The sequence below is a fragment of the Ursus arctos genome, unplaced genomic scaffold (genome assembly GCF_023065955.2).
Source record: "Ursus arctos isolate Adak ecotype North America unplaced genomic scaffold, UrsArc2.0 scaffold_8, whole genome shotgun sequence".
Lineage (NCBI taxonomy): Eukaryota > Metazoa > Chordata > Mammalia > Carnivora > Ursidae > Ursus > Ursus arctos.
In genome coordinates, this window is record NW_026623100.1 from 77,923,044 (window position 1) to 77,941,545 (window position 18,502).

An 18,502-nucleotide genomic window follows, 5' to 3' on the forward strand; every position below is an offset into this window, starting at 1 on the left:
GTTGAACGTTAGAGGTAGTCGAGTCACATTTATCTGATTTTCCAAATCTTTTCTTTCTGCCAACTCAGATATTAAACTTGGTATGCATATTTTCAAGTTTGTAATCTCTGCTTAGAGAAAAGGTTGATCAATTCAACCTACTGAAGCTTTTTTGTATCTTAAATGAGGAATAATTTTCTTTAGCATACTAGCTATGTATAGAAAAAATGTCAAGAAAGCGGTGATTTTCTTCAAGTACTGTTTGAGTATAACGTTTTGGAAATATCCCAGAGACTGCACATAAATGATTTCTGGCTCCCTTTTTTAGTTTGCTTATAGAAGACCCCATCCAAAACTTAGGAACCCGACTGAATCCTCAGATATGTAGAACCTTATAGTTACTTTAGGCTTAAAGGTCACAGACCAAGAAATGCCTTTTACCAGCAGCCAACACTTGTGGGGCTTATCACGTGCCAGGTAATATTCTGAATGTTTACATACCACTCTTAATTCTCCCCACTCGGTGTAGTGGATATGATTATGATGCCATTTTATAGATAAGGAAACTGAGGCGCTAAAAGGTGACACTAACTTGCCAAGGACTTGAGTCATGAACCTGAGGGTTGGGGTTTACGCCCGGCGCGCCTGCGCTTCACCTCGGCCGCCCCGCCCCCGGGGAAGAGTGCCTGTGTCTCAGGTGACGGTGCTACTCTGTAGGATAAGGAGGGGAGATTTTGCCGATCTAGTTCTGTCGTTGGAGAAAGGCTGCGCAGGAAATGGTGGAGAGTGGGCAAACCCTGGGGACCCTTCTCCAGGAGTCCAGGCAACCTAGCTGTCTGTGGGACAGACAGCTACACGGCAGCAGCTGAATGTTAAAAGAAAATAGAATCATGTCGGAAATAACCTGAGAGGTCCTTGACCTTTATTTCCTAGCAGTCAATCCAGGCAGAATGCATTTTCTACCGCTTACACCAGAACAGCGCTTTACATTTTAAAGTTTAAAGAGAAAAGACTTGCCGTCGGCCTTCTAAAAATGATGCCAGGATGAAATACAGTGAAGTGGGATCTTCCTACTGATGCGCCTTCCTGGATGTCTCCGGTGTAACTTTTACACTATGCTGTGTCACACTCACCTCCATTCTTAAATCAGAGGGCGAAAGTCATTGCTATTTTGCAGGGTTTTTAAAAATACTGTGTTCAGTTCATTTTGGCTGCTCGTTTAGTCTCTTTTACTGTGTTTATTTTGGGTGAGAAAGGCAGTTATAAAGCATGGTATTTCCCAAAACATGTTTCACGGAATATTACTAGTGCTAGAAGGCTGGACAGAGCGCGCCATGGCTAACACCATGGGCGTCAGGGGGAGACTGACAGGTGCACGTCCCACATCCGCTGCTTTGTATCTGCATGACTTGGCCAGTTTACTGAACCTCTTTAAGCCTTGGTTGTCTCATCTATAAAATGAGACTAATAATGGGAAAGAATATGCCCTTCCTACATTATTGTGTTTGGAAATTATGGGACATAATGCCGCCCCCCCACCACCACCACTGTTCCTACCTGGCGGTGTAAAGTTGGCAAGTCACTGTTTGATGCCAGGATTATTTTTTAAATTGAACTGGTTCATAAAATCCAAAAATCTGAAAACAACTAGTATAAAGAATCCTTCTTTGCCAGTCTTTCATAGTTCATAAGGACTTTTTCATCATTTTCATGCTTAATATGACATATAAAAGAAGAGGGTGAAGCTGCTTAAAGTAGATTTTCTCCGTACTTTGTGAATACTAGTGGTTCTAGTCCTTATAGTTTTACTCCAAAGTGAAATCTTATAATCAAATACAAATCAGAAGTGAAATCTTACTAGAATCCAAAAAAATGGTTTAATTGTAATCAAGATTTCATAAGGACCTGCTCTTTCCTGATTAATTCCCTCCAGGGCTCACACATCTCATCGGGTCACCTTTCCTCCGGGCATATATGCATGGATTTTTCATGGATATAAGACTCTATCACAAGGTAAATAGAAGAGTACACTTATTTTAGGTGACTAATGAGCCATTTCTTCTCTATTTACTTGCATTTTGCAGAACATGTTTATGATTTATAAGAGATCTGCCTGTTTGGCAGAATAGTCATGGTATCGATGAAACATGCTATTAAATATGACTTTTATTTTTGAACTTTTTTTTTCCACTTTGAAAAGGTGAAATTGATGGTAAATCCATTTGCTTATGAAGAATACAGGAAAGATAAGATCCGACAGAAAATAGAAGAAACCCGTGCACAGAGAGTTCAGTTAAAGGTAGATATTGTGCTCTACTCACTATTGAGTTTACCAGAAAATACTACATTTTCATTTTTTGTGTTATTCCTAAGAAACCTGCCATCTATTTCTTTGTTTTCCCATTTTTCGTTTACATCTTTTACTAATAGTTTTGCTCTATTTTATTGGTCATGAGGGAGGATACTCTTTACAGTTTGAACATGATAGATTCTATGGCAATGATTTTGTGGGAAATAATGCCAGAGGGACCCTTCGTCCGGCTCTTCTAAGAAAATGTGATGGAATTTTCGGATGGGTTTTCAATGTTTGAAGTGTTGAGACCTTGATAATCCCCATTTCTTTCTGACATTTGGCAGTATCTGAGGCTGTGTGCTTGGGTCCTGGTCATTAGACTAGGTCAGGGTCCAGCAAGGAATCAGATCACCTAATTCTATTAATAGAATTTAATGTAAAGAATTGTTAGCCAGGTGTTAGTGAACTGAGGCAAAAACCATAAGGACAGCGATGGAGAGGCGTGGCTGCAGGAAGCAGGGGGCACCTCAGGGCTGGGCAGCACAGAAGAGGTGGCCCTGAGGATCTGGGCCTCTGGGGAGACTGCAGCTGGTGCTGGCGTCCTGGGGTTAGAGTGAGTCTGCTCCTGGAAGTGTCAAAAAACCGCTCTCTGGAATCCCACTCTCTGCTGGAACCACAGTTTGCTGCCAGGGTGAAGAACTGTTTGTTGACTTGCACTGCCGGCCCAATGACAGGCAGACAGGGAAGCCAAGTCCCCTCTGCCTCCCGGTCTCCCTGGCAGCCCCACTGGGTTATGCCTCACTACCAGGTGACACACTCATTTCTAACTGGACATTGGCAATAAATAGATACACACGTACATAAATATGTACGTATACATATATTTATACCCGTAAATATACATCTATGCACACACACTCAGTACCAAAGACTAGTGACTGGTTTTCCCTTTTTGCAGATTATTTGTGAAGTTTTCGAGGAGTGTTGAATGTGTGTGTGTTGGCAAGGGGGAGACTAGGATGTGGAGTACTTTTGTCCCATTCTTTGCATTACTTGTCGAAGTTGTATTTCACAGTGGAACATAAAGCACTAAGTGGAAAAGGACAATAAAGAGCTCACAACTTTTTCCCGAGAGTTGTCAGACTCACATCTAGAATTCCCCGTAGAAATTTGCTGTTTCAGGAGCAGCGAATAGTGCATTTACCGTTATAAGAAGCATTTCAGGGGTTCCCTGAACCCCAGCCAGTGGTACAAGAGCAGTTAAACACAGCTTCTCCCAGCTCGCTTGTCAGTACGCCAGGAAAGAGGTTGGGTGAGGGCAGGTACTCCCAGCTGAGGTTTTTGTCCCATCGCGCCCACCTGATAACATCACGTGTGTCCACATTATTTCCTCCTCTGGGGATAATGAAATTTCCAAAATAAGAATTGGAGGGGCGCCTGGGTAGCTCAGTTAGTGAAGCGTCTGACTCTTGATCTCAGCTTAGGGTCTTGATCTCAGGGTTATGGGTTCAGGCCCTGCATTGGGCTCCATGCTGGGCATGGAGCCTACTTAAAAAATAAATAAGTAAGAAATTTCCTGTTTGTGAAATTATACTCCTTACAGAACTATTAACTTTTAAAGCTAAAATGTAGGTATTTAATGCACTTTTTTTTTCTTCTGCTAGAAATTGCCAAAAGTTAACAAAGAACTGGCACTTAAATTAATTGAGGAAGAGGAGGAGAAGCAAAAATCTACCTGGAAAAAGAAAGTTAAGGTAAGATTTTATAAGGCAGTGAAGACATTGATAAATTGTTTCTATATTTTCTTAGTAGTAACTTACAATTATCTTTTTTCTTTCTTCTTGAAAAATACATGTAGCTTTTTTTCCCTTCTTGCTTATGGGATAGTATATGTTCAATATGCGAAGTTTGGAAAATAGAAAAGAACATGAAGAGTGTGACTTATTTAATTCTACCTAGAGAAAGGCATCATTAATATGTTAGTGAATTTCCTTCCTGTTTTATTTCTCTTAAATTTGGGAGCTGTAGCAGTGAGATAATATTGTATATATAAGATAGTTATCCTGGTTGTATAAATAACACAAGTGGTTTCCCATTTCATTAAAAATTCTTCATAAATACTTTTGAGAGCTGCATGTATTGCTTAAGGATGTATAATTTATTTAATCCTTTTGTTGTTAAATATTTAAATTGTTTATTGTTTTTCTTTGTTCTGACTAGATCTGTTTATAATTCCAGAAGTAATTAATTTTTGTTTAGACTTGACGTTATCAGGCGTATGCACACTTATGTGTAACTGCTTCTTACCTTCCTTTACTAATATGAAAATGGATGAAGATCAGTCATGAAATAAGTAAGGGTTAGTGTTTCATGTCGCTGATATTATCAAGATGGGGAGATTTTTCTACTTTTCCCACATAAGCGAGGACTTCTTATCATCTGCTTAGACGAGCAGGCAGGCAGGTCATCAGGCCTGGCTCTTCACTCAAATGAGTTACAAAGATCCGCTCTCTCAGGAGCCCGAAGGCCCCGACTGCTGTGAAGGGCCTGACCCTGGAACTTCGGGCCAGCTGTGTTATGCTCGCAGGAGATTTTTGTTTGCTTGTTTATTCTTTCTCTGTTCTCTTGCTGGTTTCTAACCAGGTAAGTGAGTGTGAGATAAGCCAGCTCTTTGTGTGTTTATTTTTGTTCCTCTCCCTTCCCTAACGCCTGAGGACTGCAGCTGAAGGGGCATGTTTCTCACTAGCTTCTTGCTCGGTGACCTGGGCGTTACTGGGGCATAGTTTTTTCTTCTATCACATGCAAAGATAGGACCAGAGAGGGGTGTTCTTGGAGTGCTGTGATTTCTCAGTGGAGTACACACCACTCACTGCCCTCTGCCTCCTCGTCCTGGCTGCATCTTCCCATCCTGGTCTAGTAGGGTTTTTAATGTATTACTTAAATCTTGATTTTAGAAGCCTCTCTTAAGTAAATCCATAGATGACTTTTTTGTTTCCATTTTCCTTATGTGAATAGTGTACCAACATGGAAACAATTACTTAAACATATTACATACATTTATATCCAGGTGCTGTGTCTGTGGCCCCTCCTAATTAATTCACATCAGGGCATTAAGTGTGTGCAGGGATTCGATGGTAAAGTGCTTGAACGGCGGTGCTTCCTGCTGTGTGGACTCTCAGAGTGTTCACCTTGGTTTTCTTGTTAGCCCAACCTGAGGATGTTAGGGAGGTCACTTTTCAACTTCATAATGTCGTTTTACAGTTAAATGGAAGCAGTCTTTGGATTACATGCCCTAAAGCTTCAGGGGGACGAGTGTGGGCTGGTGTAGGATGCAGACGTACGCATTCCCATCTACGTTTTATGCTTATGAGTCCTCACCTATAATGATACATACCTTAGTAGTACAGAGCGTAAGACACTTAAATTGTAACTTCGATTCTTGTGCAGTATGGTGTATCCAGTTCAGGAGCCTTTTAAAAAGGCCCTGATGTTTATGAAGATGTGGGAAAGGTATCCTGCCCTCGCCTCCCATCCCCTTTCTTTTGCAGACTTTCACTGGGGTTAGGGACAGCCAGAGAAGGTTTCTAACACAGATGGCCCTCCCTGTGCACAGGGTGCAGGCCGGTAAAAATGACTGTGTGAGCTGAAAACGCACAAAGTGATCTTAGTAGTCAATGGGAAAAATCATGATTGAGCATTTGAAAGTTTTTGTCAGAACGTTGATGGGTCATCCTGTAAAAAATCTTCCATCAGGCTACGTCCTGCTTCTGCAGTACTGGGAGGAACAGCTTTCAAAATTCTTATCTTCTTTCATCAAACAGCATTGTCTCTTTGGCTCCTGGAAGCTGGAAATGCTATCTTTGTAAAAGCTACGTCCCCTGATAAAATTCTGCTACAAAGTGGTATTTGTAAAATGTGTCCCTGATTTGCTTTTTGGTAGCTTGCTGTCCCAATTCTGGGCCTGTCATCAGAGCTCGGTTTCTTTCCGAAAATACTTAAAGTTTTTTTAGAAATCTCAGGCTGTTATTAGACAAAGTTTATATGATTTGTTGTTTAACATTGTTATCTAAGTAAAATGAAGACTTTAAAAATCACTCACGGATTAAGGAAAGAACCCTTCATAATGTAAAGAATACTTGAAAGAATTGTCCCATCTATCAGCAGTTCGTTAGTCTTGCTTTTGAACTCAGTTCTTCAAACCCTAAGAGCTTTAACAGCTCTGATGACTTCTGATGTGAAAGCCAGTATGGTTTAGTTCTGCTTTGGCCCCAACTGGAGTTTCTTGGAGGCAGACAGTGAAATCTGTTCCCGAATATTGCTGCCACTTTAGTAACATCATTGAAGTGTAATAAGGTTTGTTCTGTTCAGTACTGATGCTGGGCCTGCAGTGCGAACAGACCCACTCTCTAATGTCAAAGAGCATTATCTGGACTTTATTCAAACTTAGACATTTGGTGGTATTAATTCTAATTAAGAGTTGATGCATTCACTCTTGCACCGAATCCGTATTGCACTCCTGTGTGCACGGGCATCTTGGAGAGGCATGGCACACTGGTGATTCACTGGGTTTGAAAGGGTTTGAGCCATTTTTCTTACAAGTGTCATTTCCTGGCTCTTGGCCTCTTCTACCAGTTCTTCATTGCTGCCTTGGAGTCTTGAGTCTTGTATGAACGTCCTTCTCTTGGATTCAGCTCAGTCGTGTGTGGTCCTGCACAGCATCTCCAGGCCGAGTGTACTCTCGCCTGGGCCATGCATGGAGAGATGTCTTAGCCTGCGGGTTTATTGGATACCATTAAGAGTATATTTTAAAGTAATAATTCATCTCTCTAGGGAAAAGATAGAGCCATGCATAGACACTGGGTTGGATCAGATCAGTTTCAACATGCCAAATACTCTTTTTAATGTTTTTTAGTACCAATTAAAGATTGTTTTTGGCTTTTATTACAGTTTTAAACACGTGGTTTTAAAAACTAAATGTTTCTCCAGGGTTTGTTAGGAAAGTTGGCTGTCCCTCTGTCCTTCTCTCCTGCCCCCACCCTCGCCATTTTCACCTGTCCTGAGACAAACATTTTGGCCCTTTTAGCGGATTATTTTGGTGTAAAGCTCCAAGTCTCTTAATACTGCCTATAATGCTCCTTCTTGGCTTTAAAATGTCAGGCCAATCATCTTTCATCTTTTTTTTTTTTAAAGATTTTATTTATTTATTTGACAGAGATAGAGACAGCCAGTGAGAGAGGGAACACAGCAGGGGAAGTGGGAGAGGAAGAAGCAGGCTCATAGCAGAGGAGCCTGATGTGGGGCTCGATCCCATAACGCCGGGATCACGCCCTGAGCCGAAGGCAGACGCTTAACCGCTGTGCCACCCAGGCGCCCCCATCTTTCATCTTTTGATGACCTTCCCTTCTGATAAGTTCTGCAGCTTGGGACAGTCAGCGTGCAGCACTTACCTTGTTGGGGCTATGAATGTGCTCTTCGCATTCCAGGCGGAGTCAGGTGGCCACCTGTGATTACGTGTCCCATCCAGCCTCTGTCTTCCATGGATTTAGTGGTTGGCTTTTTGTTTGTTTTCTATATGGTGATTACTGGTTAGCCCTCAATCCTTTGCTAGTTGTCTAACTGTCATCTCAAGACGTTTCTGTGAATATCGGTTAGTACATTAATTTTTCTTTTCCTGACGGAGTCTCTGCTGCATGTGTCGGCCTCTTTGCATTCTGGACTCGCCACCTCCAGGTGCTGGTCCACAGTCAGCATCCTGGGGACACACTCCACCTCTGCCCTGTGTGGGATGCAGAATTAAAAGGACCTTTCGTTTTCTGAAGGAATATTATTTCTAATCCAGACAAGCAGGCAGTCAGTGTAAGGGTATAGTGAAGACATTTTCAGACATACAGGTTCTCGGCAACAACCATACATTATGTGCTTATTTTCCTCAGGAAGTTCCTTAGGATTTTCTCCTCCAAAATAAGAGAGTAAGGCAAGGAAGAGGAGGAGTCCAAGGAAACCCCCCACGGATCGCTCAGTGCTACGCTGGGGCTGGTCTTCCCTCCGTTAATCCAGCCCACAGTGCCAGCCACCATGTGGGTCCGTTCAGTCCAGAAACTTAGGCGCTGGCAGATTTTCTTGGAGAAAAAAAAATTTTAAGTAGTTTTCCCCTGCTGTGATCTCAGGTCATTTGTTTATATTTCAGAGTAAAGGATCTAAAAAAGCTTAATGGAAGCTCTGAGATGGGGAGATAAGGACTCACCACTCACTATGTGGAGACCCAGCCAAACTGTTTACTTGGAGAAGCTCCAAATAGCAATATCGTTTTGGCCTTTCTCTTGGCTGGTCAGATTCCCTGGCTTGGAGGGTGATGGCCCGGCTCCCAGCATTCTGAGAGCTGTCGTCACGAGGGCTTGGGGTGTGGGGGCGGGGTGACATTGCAGCCCTCAGCGTGCAGCCTCTTCTTGTCAAATGCTTCCCGTGCCTTCAGGGTGCTGCTGCCCCAGCGGGCACCTCTTCCCCTCCAGGGAAGACTCGTGGGACAGGGCGGAATTGAGGCCTGCCTTTTCTTCTTTCCAGAATCTCACTATTCCTGTTTCCTTTCTTGTCCTCCTTATCCTTAAGGGTCGTGTCTTTTTAAAGCCCATTTTCTATTGCTTTACTGGGGTTTTAGCAGAGATTAGAAGGAGATGCTTGTGTTCCGACTACCATCCTTACCCAGAAGTCCGCACCACAGACATCTAGCATTAATTTCATAGATATCATAGCATTGAAGGAATTGACTTGTTTCAAATGTTAAGCATTCCTTGTATGTTACTATGTTGGGACAAAATATTCATAGTAAGCATCCCACTCATATCTACAGATAATACTTCTTTGCAGTAGGGCTGTGGTAGGGACAGTGCTTTGAGATGTTTTTCCAGATTTGAATGGCAGGTATGGCATGTGCGCATGTGTATTTCTAGGGTAGCTGGCTGGCCAGACACTTCTCCGTTACTGGAGAGCATCACTGACTACGTCTGATCCTACTCCCTTTTTTAAGTCAGCTGTGAAAACAAACAATTAGACTAGGAAAAATCTCCAAGGGAAATATTTTTATAGCTAGGTCAGAAGACTTACTATTTTATAGTTGTTCATCCAAAACATACTTGTCTTTAGGCAATTTATTTGTTTAAAATTAAGAAAAAAAACTTAATACTAGCAGCATATTCTTTTGTAACGTGTTTCCCTATTACTAAATGTGATTATTTAATAAATACGGTAAGAATTGATATAGCCGAGCTTCCTCCTCCCGCTTGAGACCGGGCGTGCTGTTCCCAGGCATCTAATGGCTTTCTTCAGAATCCAGATGACGTTCTCCTTAAAGACTTCGTTTCTTTAGAGCCGTTTTAGGTTCATAGCAGAGCTTAGGGGAAGTCACAGATCTTTCCTGGGCGCCCCCCCTGCACACCACATGCATAGCCTGTCCCCCTGTCCACATCCCCCACCTGAGGGGACGTTGGTTACCTTGGTAAATCTACGCCCGACACATCATCATCTCCCAAAGTCCACAGTTTACATTAGGCTGGCTGTTGTACATTGTCGGTTTGGACAAAGATATAATGACATGTATCCGCCATCAGAATATCATTCAGAGTATTTTCGCTGCCCTAAAAATTGTCTGTGCTCTGCCTGTTCATCCTCATCCTGGCCCCTGGCGACCACCGGTCTTTGTACTGTCTCCGTAGTGTTACCTTTTCCAGAATATCGTAGAGTTGGGATCATACATATGAAGTCTTCTCAGATTGGCTTCTCTCACTTTGTAATATGGATGCAAGTTTCCTCCATGTCTGTCCATGACTTTCTGGCTCATTTCTTTCTAGTGCAGAATCCTCTGGAGTTGTCTGAACGTGCCACAGCTTCTCTGTGTACCTGCCGGAGATCATCTTGGTTTCTTGGAACTTCTCATCCTTTGCCCTACGCCTCTTTTTCTGATGCTCTTCAATGATGGGGCCTAACTCCTGGTAGCACCAACTTTCCAGTCACTTAAGCTGGACCACGCACCCTGCTGTTCACTCCCCCCTCCTGCCAGTTCCTCTGTAGCTGCATCTGTCAGTTCTAACGTGGAAGTGTGTCTCATGGTCACCCTTTCTTCAGACCGTATTCGTTCCCACCCTGAGTCAGGCCCTGGCTCTTTTCCCGGTTTCCTAAAGGGCCCCGTAGTCTTCCTCATGCCTGGTCTCTCCCTCAGCAGTCCATCAGCTACCGTGCTGCTGAGGCCTCTCACAGCAGAGTTCGCCTTGTCATCGAGGGCCCTGGATCACACCTCAAGCTGTTACCTTCTCCCTTCTTCATTGTCCTCTTCCCTCGGAGTCCCACTCACCTGTAGAATAAAGGGCATGGTGTTATGGTGTTGGTTTCCCTTACAGTCTGGCCTGGTCAAAAAATGCTTTTTCAGATTTTGTCCTTCTTATGTCATCAGACTCTTCACTCCTCAGTGGGCTGGAAATGCTCTTCCCCTCTCTGTCTGTTGAAACCTATTCGTCTGTCCTGATGCCAGATGCCGCATCCCCCAGTAAGCCCTTCTGGCATGTCTCTTGTTGCAGCTACTTTTTACCTCTGCTCTTAGAGCACTTTCAGCTCAGCCTAGCATCCTTCATACGGTGCCTTGGAGCCTCCAGGTTTTTGTTTTGGTTTTTGATTTTTTTCTTTCTCATTAGATTCTGAGCTAGCACCTTGGGATCAGGAACTAGATCTTATCTTTGTTTCTTCCTTGAACCCAAAACTATCTTGGAAATGATATTTAATCAGGGAAGGCTTGTTCAGTGTATCTTAAATATATATATTCAGTATGTCATAGAATTTTAGGATAAGGGTTTATTAGATTTTAGGTACATACCAGTAATAAACAGCCCAAGTTCCATAATGTCTCATGACTTACCACGTTTTTGTGAAGTTATATTCCAGGTACCACACTCAGAACTCCACTGCTTACAAACAGCCACACACAGGTTAGCTTTTCATGCCCGTGTTCAGGCTGTTAAATTTACAAACCCTGTGAAGTAGGTTGATTTATCTGGTGTCCAAGCCTGTAGCAGATAAGGAACCGTGGGAGATCCCTGAGTGTAGAAGATTGTCATCTGTTTATGTGAACAGCTGAGTTGTCGTACACTCTAGAAAACTCTCTGTTGAAAATGGTACAACTAAAAAGGAACTTACTGTTGGCCCTGACCTGTTCAAATGGGTCTCATTATCAGTTTTATTGTGTGAGAAGGTTTACGCTGTATCTTTCGTGAACAATTAAATAGCCTACGGAAAAAAATTGATGAGGCCATCCTGTAAGAGATGGAAGCTTCCCTTATGTTTCCAAATAACTCACTCCGAGTCAGGAAGCGTCTACGCGCAGCTCCCTACCACATTAGTTCTTGCCTTGTTGTTGTTCTATATTTCCTTTCCCAGTTTTGGAATATGAACTTGGAAAACTCACTAATTTTATTTCAATTTAGTAGCTATGCTTAAAAAGCCATGTTTCAAAAACGTGTATTTCCTTGAAAAGTATTTTTTCATGAGAAATGTTAATTGGAGGGGCGCCTGGGTAGCGCAGTCGTTAAGCGTCTGCCTTCGGCTCAGGGCGTGATTCCGGCGTTCCGGGATCGAGTTCCACATTGGGCTCCTCCGCTGGGAGCCTGCTTCTTCCTCTCCCACCCCCCCCTGCTTGTGTTCCCTCTCTCGCTGGCTGTCTCTATCTCTGTTGAATAAATAAATAAAATCTTTAAAAAAAAAAAGAAATGTTAATTGGAGAAAATTCTTTCCAATGTATTTAGCATAAAGTTAAGCCAAAAAGGTTCATTCTTAGCTCATTATGTGTAATGGCCAAGTAATACAGATCGTCTGTGAAATAGATTAATAGAATCTGTTTGCGAGTGGGCGATAAAACCCAAGGGCAATTAGAAAGGTCTGGAAACTAGTTCTAAAGAAGTTTCCTAATAATTTAGTGTTATGCTTTATACAGCTAATTAATTTATAATTGACTGAAATGTTTTTAGGCCAACTTTCTGGTTAGATTTTATTCATACTAACTTTAAATTCCTGTGTTCTTTTTGTCACAGAGCCTTCCTAATATTCTCACCGATGATCGATTCAAAGTTATGTTTGAGAACCCTGACTTCCAAGTAGACGAAGAGAGTGAAGAATTTAGGCTTTTGAATCCACTTGTTTCAAAAATAAGTGAAAAAAGGAAGAAGAAACTAAGACTCTTAGAGCAACAAGAGCTTCGTGAACAAGTAACGTACTCCTTATCATTTTATATCTGCTGCTGTTTCTTTAACGTAAGGTTGTCTGTGTAAGTTAGAAGAACCTTTGAGACACTGGAGGTGTAATTTGTTTGAACCTCAGCTTGGAAGTAGATCTTACTTAATGAAAGGCGTTTTCCCCCGATGCGTGCAAGGTCACGTACTCCGTGGAGGACGGCTATTTAGAAGAGAGTAACAGGTCGATGTTTGGTGGGGGAAACAAGCTGCTTCTTACTATTTTTATTTTCAGGAAGAGGAAGAAGAACCGGAAGGAAAACCAAGTGATGCAGAAAGTTCTGAGAGTTCAGATGATGAGAAAGACTGGGTCGAAGAGGTCAGGAAGCAGCGCAGACTGCTCCAGCAGGAGGAAAAGGTGAAGCGGCAGGAGCGGCTCAGGGAGGACCAGCAGACGGTCCTCAAGCCCCAGTTTTATGAGATCAAAGCAGGCGAGGAATTCAGGAGCTTCAAAGATTCTGCCACCAAGCAGAAGCTGCTGAAGTGAGTAACCCTGCTGTCAGTGACGCTTCGCCGGGCTGCCGCGGCCTCGCTCTTCCTCGGGCCACGTTGCCCTGAGGAGGACATTTTGCTCTTTGGAGTTAATGTGAGGGAAGCACCACAAGACTTGAGGGGAAATACACTGGTCTTTATTATGATGGCTTTCAACAACTTCCGGGGGTGAAGTTTACATACAGTCAGGCCCAGGGCAGGCCCTGGGACTGTTGGCCAATATACGCAAGAACAGTTTTATGCTGCGCAGGTCACTTCTTGTGTTGTCCTTGTTTCTTTCCCTCCGTTGCCCTGACCTACAGATACCGGTTTTATTCTGTGCCCTACAATCAGCGCTTTTCTGTATAATGGTAATTGAGAGGCAACAAATTCTTCGTGTCTTAACAAAAAGTTATTTTTCTTAATTAGAATTTCAGTGATGATTATCTGTATCTCAGCTTGCCTGATTGCTGAAAAGTTTCCTTGGAAAATTTGCCAGAAATTTTAAGCCTTTTGCAGGAAAATTGAGAGATGAGAAAGAGTGGTATTCTAGAATAGTCAAATACATAGAGACAGAAAGAGGAATGGTGGTTACCCAGGGCTGGGGGAAGGGGAAAGGGGAGATGCCACTTAATGAGGTACAGAGTTTCAGTTTGGGATGGTGAGGAAGTTCTGGAAATGGCTAGTGGTGATGGTTGCACAGCAACGTGAAGGTATTTTACCGCAATAAAAAAGTCAGTGTTAAAAAGAATATTTGGAGAGTTTCAGTTGTAGGTAGCTAAATAAGGAAGAAGCTAGGTCCTCAATTCCAGATCGTGTACAAGCCATAGGTTATGTAAATCTCTGCTCTGAAAATTCCTGGGCTGAATATTAATGTGATAGATGGTCATAGTAGAGAATCTCGCAAGAAGAGCTGGAGGGCCTGGGGAGCCCAGAAGAGGAGGAGGGGTCAGGCGGGATGGATGAGGTAGGTCGGAGACAGTACCAGTTCTGTACCTGCACTTCTCCAGCTCCCAGCTTCCTGTTTGGAAATGGGGTTTTTCAGATGCGGGAATTGGGGAAAGAGTAGAGGAGACATCGATGGACAGGCTGAATTGTTTCTGGAATGGAGATAACAGCCGGTCCTTGTCCTCTCACCGGCTTCTAGCAGGTATCTGGGACACCAAATGTTGAGTGAGTCCTTCAACTTAGAATCCAGGAGCATCTCAAAATTCTGGTTCTAATGAACAAAAGATCTGCTGGTGAAAAGAATCTAGTAATAGGGTCGATATCTTTTGAAGATATCTTTACCACTTTTTTTAAGAACAACTTCCTTGAGATACAATTTACATAACATACAGTTCGCCTAAAGTGTACAGTCCATTGGTTTCTAGTAGATTCAGAGTTGTGCGGCTATCACAGTTAATTTTAGAACATTTTCATCTCTCCCAAATGAAGCCCCATGCCCCATTAGCATTCGCTGCCATCTGCCCCCAGCCCACCCCATCCCCAGGCAACCACTAATCTACTTTCTCTCTCTATGGATTTGCCTGTTCTGCCATTTCATATCAATGGAATCACACACCATGTGGCATTTGGTCTGGCTTCCCTTACGTCGCGAAATGCCTTCAGTGTTCGTGCTGTCGCATCTGTCGGTACTGCACTCGTTTCTATTGCCAAAAACTATTCTGGTGTATGGATAGACCATGTTTCCTTCATCCCGTCACCAGTCAATGGACATGTGGGTTGCTCCACACTTTGGTCATGATGAATAATGCTGTTACGAACGTTTGTGTATAAGATCTTACACAGACAGGTGTCGTTTCTCCTGGCTGTATACCTAGGCTTGGAACGGCTGGCCATACAGTAGCATATGTTTAGCCTTTTGAGAAGCTGCCAAACTGTCTTCCAAAGAGGCTGCTCCATTTCACGTTCCCACCAGCAGTGCATGCAGCCCTCACCTTTTATGTACCTGTTAGTCTTGGGTATTCAACTTGGAGTCCTACTCAGAAGCAGAGGGAAGACTAGTTGTAGTTTTCTGGTTCTGTAGAGTGAGTTTCTTTGTTAGATTATCTGCTGGTTTTGTCTTGCTTTATTTCCTTGACTACTGGCTCCTGAATCCGTACTAGACCCAAGTAAGCACTTGATAAGTTTTTGTGGAACTGTGACTCTCCTGTGCCGTGGCTACATGTCAGGCAACTCAGGAAGTTACCCTCTCAAGGTCTGCTGAGAAAGAACCCATTTATTCCCAAGCCATTGGCCAGGAAAACCTGGGAACAGTTGTCTTTAGGTAAGCCTGGTAACATGGTGATTTGGGGGTGGGAGGCATGACTAAACTTTCTGACATTTTTGTTCTGCCTGTGGGTTGTAGCAGGACATTAATAAGAGAAACAAAAGGGATGGAAGTTTAGTATTGAATGGATAAATAATAGCCAAGTTAATACACCACAATTAAACATTTTTACTAAGTTAAAATTTTTTTTGAGAAGAGGAACTATAGAAGTGATAATACTTCATGAGCTGAAAAGGAGAGTCCTATTGCTTAAGGTAATAACCCTTTGGTATGAACAGCCTGCAGTTTGCTGACACTTTGGCACAAACTGCTTATTGAGTTCTAGTCTTGACTGGATTATTTTGGCAAACCCTGAACTTGCAATATCTTTGTATTATTTAATGAAGCATTGAACCATTATCCTTCAGAGAACCAAAGTGACGCTTTCTGTTTATTCTGTGAGTTCCCACAAGGCAGTCAGTAAAGCACAGCATCAAAACGGAGTGTTTTATGTTTCAGATGTTCCCTTGGACTTGCCCAACTTTAAAACTTTTTCTGCAAAGGGAAAAGTGAATTAGGAGTCCTAACCTGATGCTTGAGTGAGTCCTGTCTTTGCTGGGCATGGTAACGTGGCATCAGACATACGTGTGTCTGCCGGCACGTATTTGTATACCTTACAGTGTGCTGCGCTTTGTGAGTCTCTTCACCCACCTCTCGGCCTCTCTGGCCGCCCATTCAGCAGTCAGACATTCGCTGCGTGCCTGCCTAGTGTGAGTCCTGAGCCAGGTGGAAACACAAGGCACAGCTCGCAGGCCTGCAGCCTTCAGGATAGTCTGGAGCTGTGAACAGGCATGGGGAAAGTGCATAAGAAAGGAAGGGATTTAACTTCTGGAGATTTAAAAAGTCTTTTTAAGGGGTCCTGTTGAAACTGGTCAAAGACAAAAGACAAAAAGGTGAGCACCCACAGCAGGGTGGGAAAGACTTGCATTCCCGCAGAGCCGGGTGGGAGCAGGGAGCAGGTGGGAGCAGGGAGCCCCGTGTGAAAGCGTTGGGGGGAGCCCGGAGAATAACCGGGGAGCGGCACACAGGTCCTGCCCCAGGCGCTGCTAAGCCTCTGAGATTACCATGAGCAAATCTGTTTCCAACCCCTTCCCCAAATCATGTAGCTGCTTACCTAATAAAAGCAGCTCATGTTTGTTACAGAAAATAAAAGTAAAAACATAAGCATAAAAAGTCCCTCTTTCCCAGAAACTGGTAATGAATACCTCAGTTTTAGAGAGAAAGTGCAGGGAGGGGCCCCTGAGCTCAGCTAACAGACTATTCAGTAGTCCCGGTCAGAAGTCAAAAGCCCGAACTGTGGGACGGAGAGGACCAGGCCAGCCGAGGGCCAAGTTATTCACAAGACTGTCTAAGAATAAGAAAGGAAAATGGGCATACAGCACAACATTGTTCGGTTACTAACTTAATAGCGAAGGAGAAAAGAGTGGTCGGGCGATGTGGAACTGTCTGGCAATGTTGCCGCCAAGGTCAAGAAAGAGACTGAAAAGCAGGTTTAAGGCTGCGAGTACTGAGCCGGCTCTCAGCACAGTAAGTGTGCGGTGCCCAAGTGCCTTCTTGGTTCAGTAGAGAAACCGAGACCCAGGGCCCGGGCCAGAGACCTGGGGCTGAGCGAGCAGCCTTCCCTGTGTGATTGCGACCGACTCTGAGTGTGCAGAGTGTGGTGAGGGTGAAGAGGGGAGCCCCTGGGGAACCGGTATTTTTCTTGAGTCTGTGATAAAAACTGCACACCTCTCTTTAGACAGATACCCTTGCACGCAAAGTACTGCATGTCGTTTTAGAGCTGTCACCCGTAAAACTGACAGCCAAGGGCTACGAATTCCCATTTGGAGGACAAACAGAGGAGGAAGTAGTAAAGATCACTGAGGAGTTTTCAGAGATGTAGAAGGAAAGCTGCAAAGAGCCAAGCAGGGAGACGCAGAGGGTGTGGCGCAAATGTCGGAGGGAGCCTGGGGTTCCATGGAACAGAGCAAAGCGATTAGGAAGCTTGTCTTGCCGGGACCAGCTTCTCAGGCATCGGCCCAAATGTCGGATTGCAGTGGACCGATGAATGAATAGAGATAATAAATATTGTGAGCAGTTAATGTGGATGGTTATTCCAGGAAGTCTGGCAGAAAAAGGAAGGCATTGAAGCCAGTAACTTGATGGGGAAGATCTTTTCGGCTATTAGAGCTAGAATGTGTTAGTGGGCAGAGAGGGGTTCACTGTGGCAAGCAGACAGTGATGCGAGAGACCAGAGTCAACGGACAGAGCTGAATTCAGCAAGCAGTCGGGAGGAGACGGGCCCGGGCACGGGTTCAGGAGACGGCCTCAGAAAGGACAGGGTACATCCTCAAGGCCCCAAGGGGAGGCCATCAGGAAGGGAGGGATAGAAAGTGGGGTCTGTCAGGAGTCTGGGCACGTCAGCCTCTCCAGTAACGACGGGGCAGCAGTGGGCAGGTCGGCAGGGCCTAACGGAGGCACTGGTGGGGATGTACTGGTGAGCCTGGAGGAGAGAGAGGTCTAGAACAACACAGCTTCCTGAAGCTCAGTAGCTGGGGCTGCCTCCCCTCCTCTCCCTGCCAGACAGCCCTTCAGGAGGAAAGCCTTCTTTGAAGCACCTAGCCTGTGGTCCGTCTTGGAAATTCAGAGGTTTCAAAGACATTTCCTGCCTTGGAGGAATTCCCCTTCTTCCCCAGATGGTTTCAGTAGCTCTCGGGGAGCTGCTTACCATGCCCACAACTGTATCCGCTTTCTGGACGAATTGTGGCCCGCTTTTACTCTTCAGCGAATTTTCCTCACTGCCGTGGACGAGAGCTGAAGGAACACAGTCTTATTTTAATAGAAGCATTTTTTAATCTAATTTTGAAAGCAATTTAATTCCAAAGTTGCACTTAGAAAAAAGAATCTCTTCTTAACTCAAGTTGATATGCACTCAGGTGACGTGTAAGCATCTTTTCATTGTAATACATAAGAATGTAGAATAAAAGGTGAAAGTCTCCCTTTTACCCCCACAGTCCCTCCCTGAGGTCACTGCTGTGTGCGCCTTTCTGGAATTCAGTGACTCCTCAGGGTGCAGGCTCACACGTGTGCAGTGTGAGCTGTTCTCTCCCGGACACGAAGGGGCCCTACTGATGCTGTTGCCAGTGAACTGCTCTTTTCACGTAGCAATAAGTTTTGAAAATTTTTCTTTGCAAGTACGTA

General features: G+C 44.0%; 1 protein-coding gene across 2 annotated transcripts in view; it reads left to right on the top strand.

Annotated features, from left to right (window-relative positions):
- NOL10 (nucleolar protein 10) overlaps positions 1-18,502 on the top strand; it is an 84,448-nt gene that overhangs the window by 58,186 nt on the left and 7,760 nt on the right. For both annotated transcript variants that reach the window (XM_026518826.4, XM_026518836.4), the window contains 5 exons: positions 1,913-1,992; positions 2,180-2,278; positions 3,937-4,026; positions 12,343-12,516; positions 12,776-13,023. In XM_026518826.4, the coding sequence (XP_026374611.2) occupies positions 1,913-1,992; positions 2,180-2,278; positions 3,937-4,026; positions 12,343-12,516; positions 12,776-13,023 (691 nt within the window). The remainder of the gene's footprint in view (positions 1-1,912; positions 1,993-2,179; positions 2,279-3,936; positions 4,027-12,342; positions 12,517-12,775; positions 13,024-18,502) is intronic.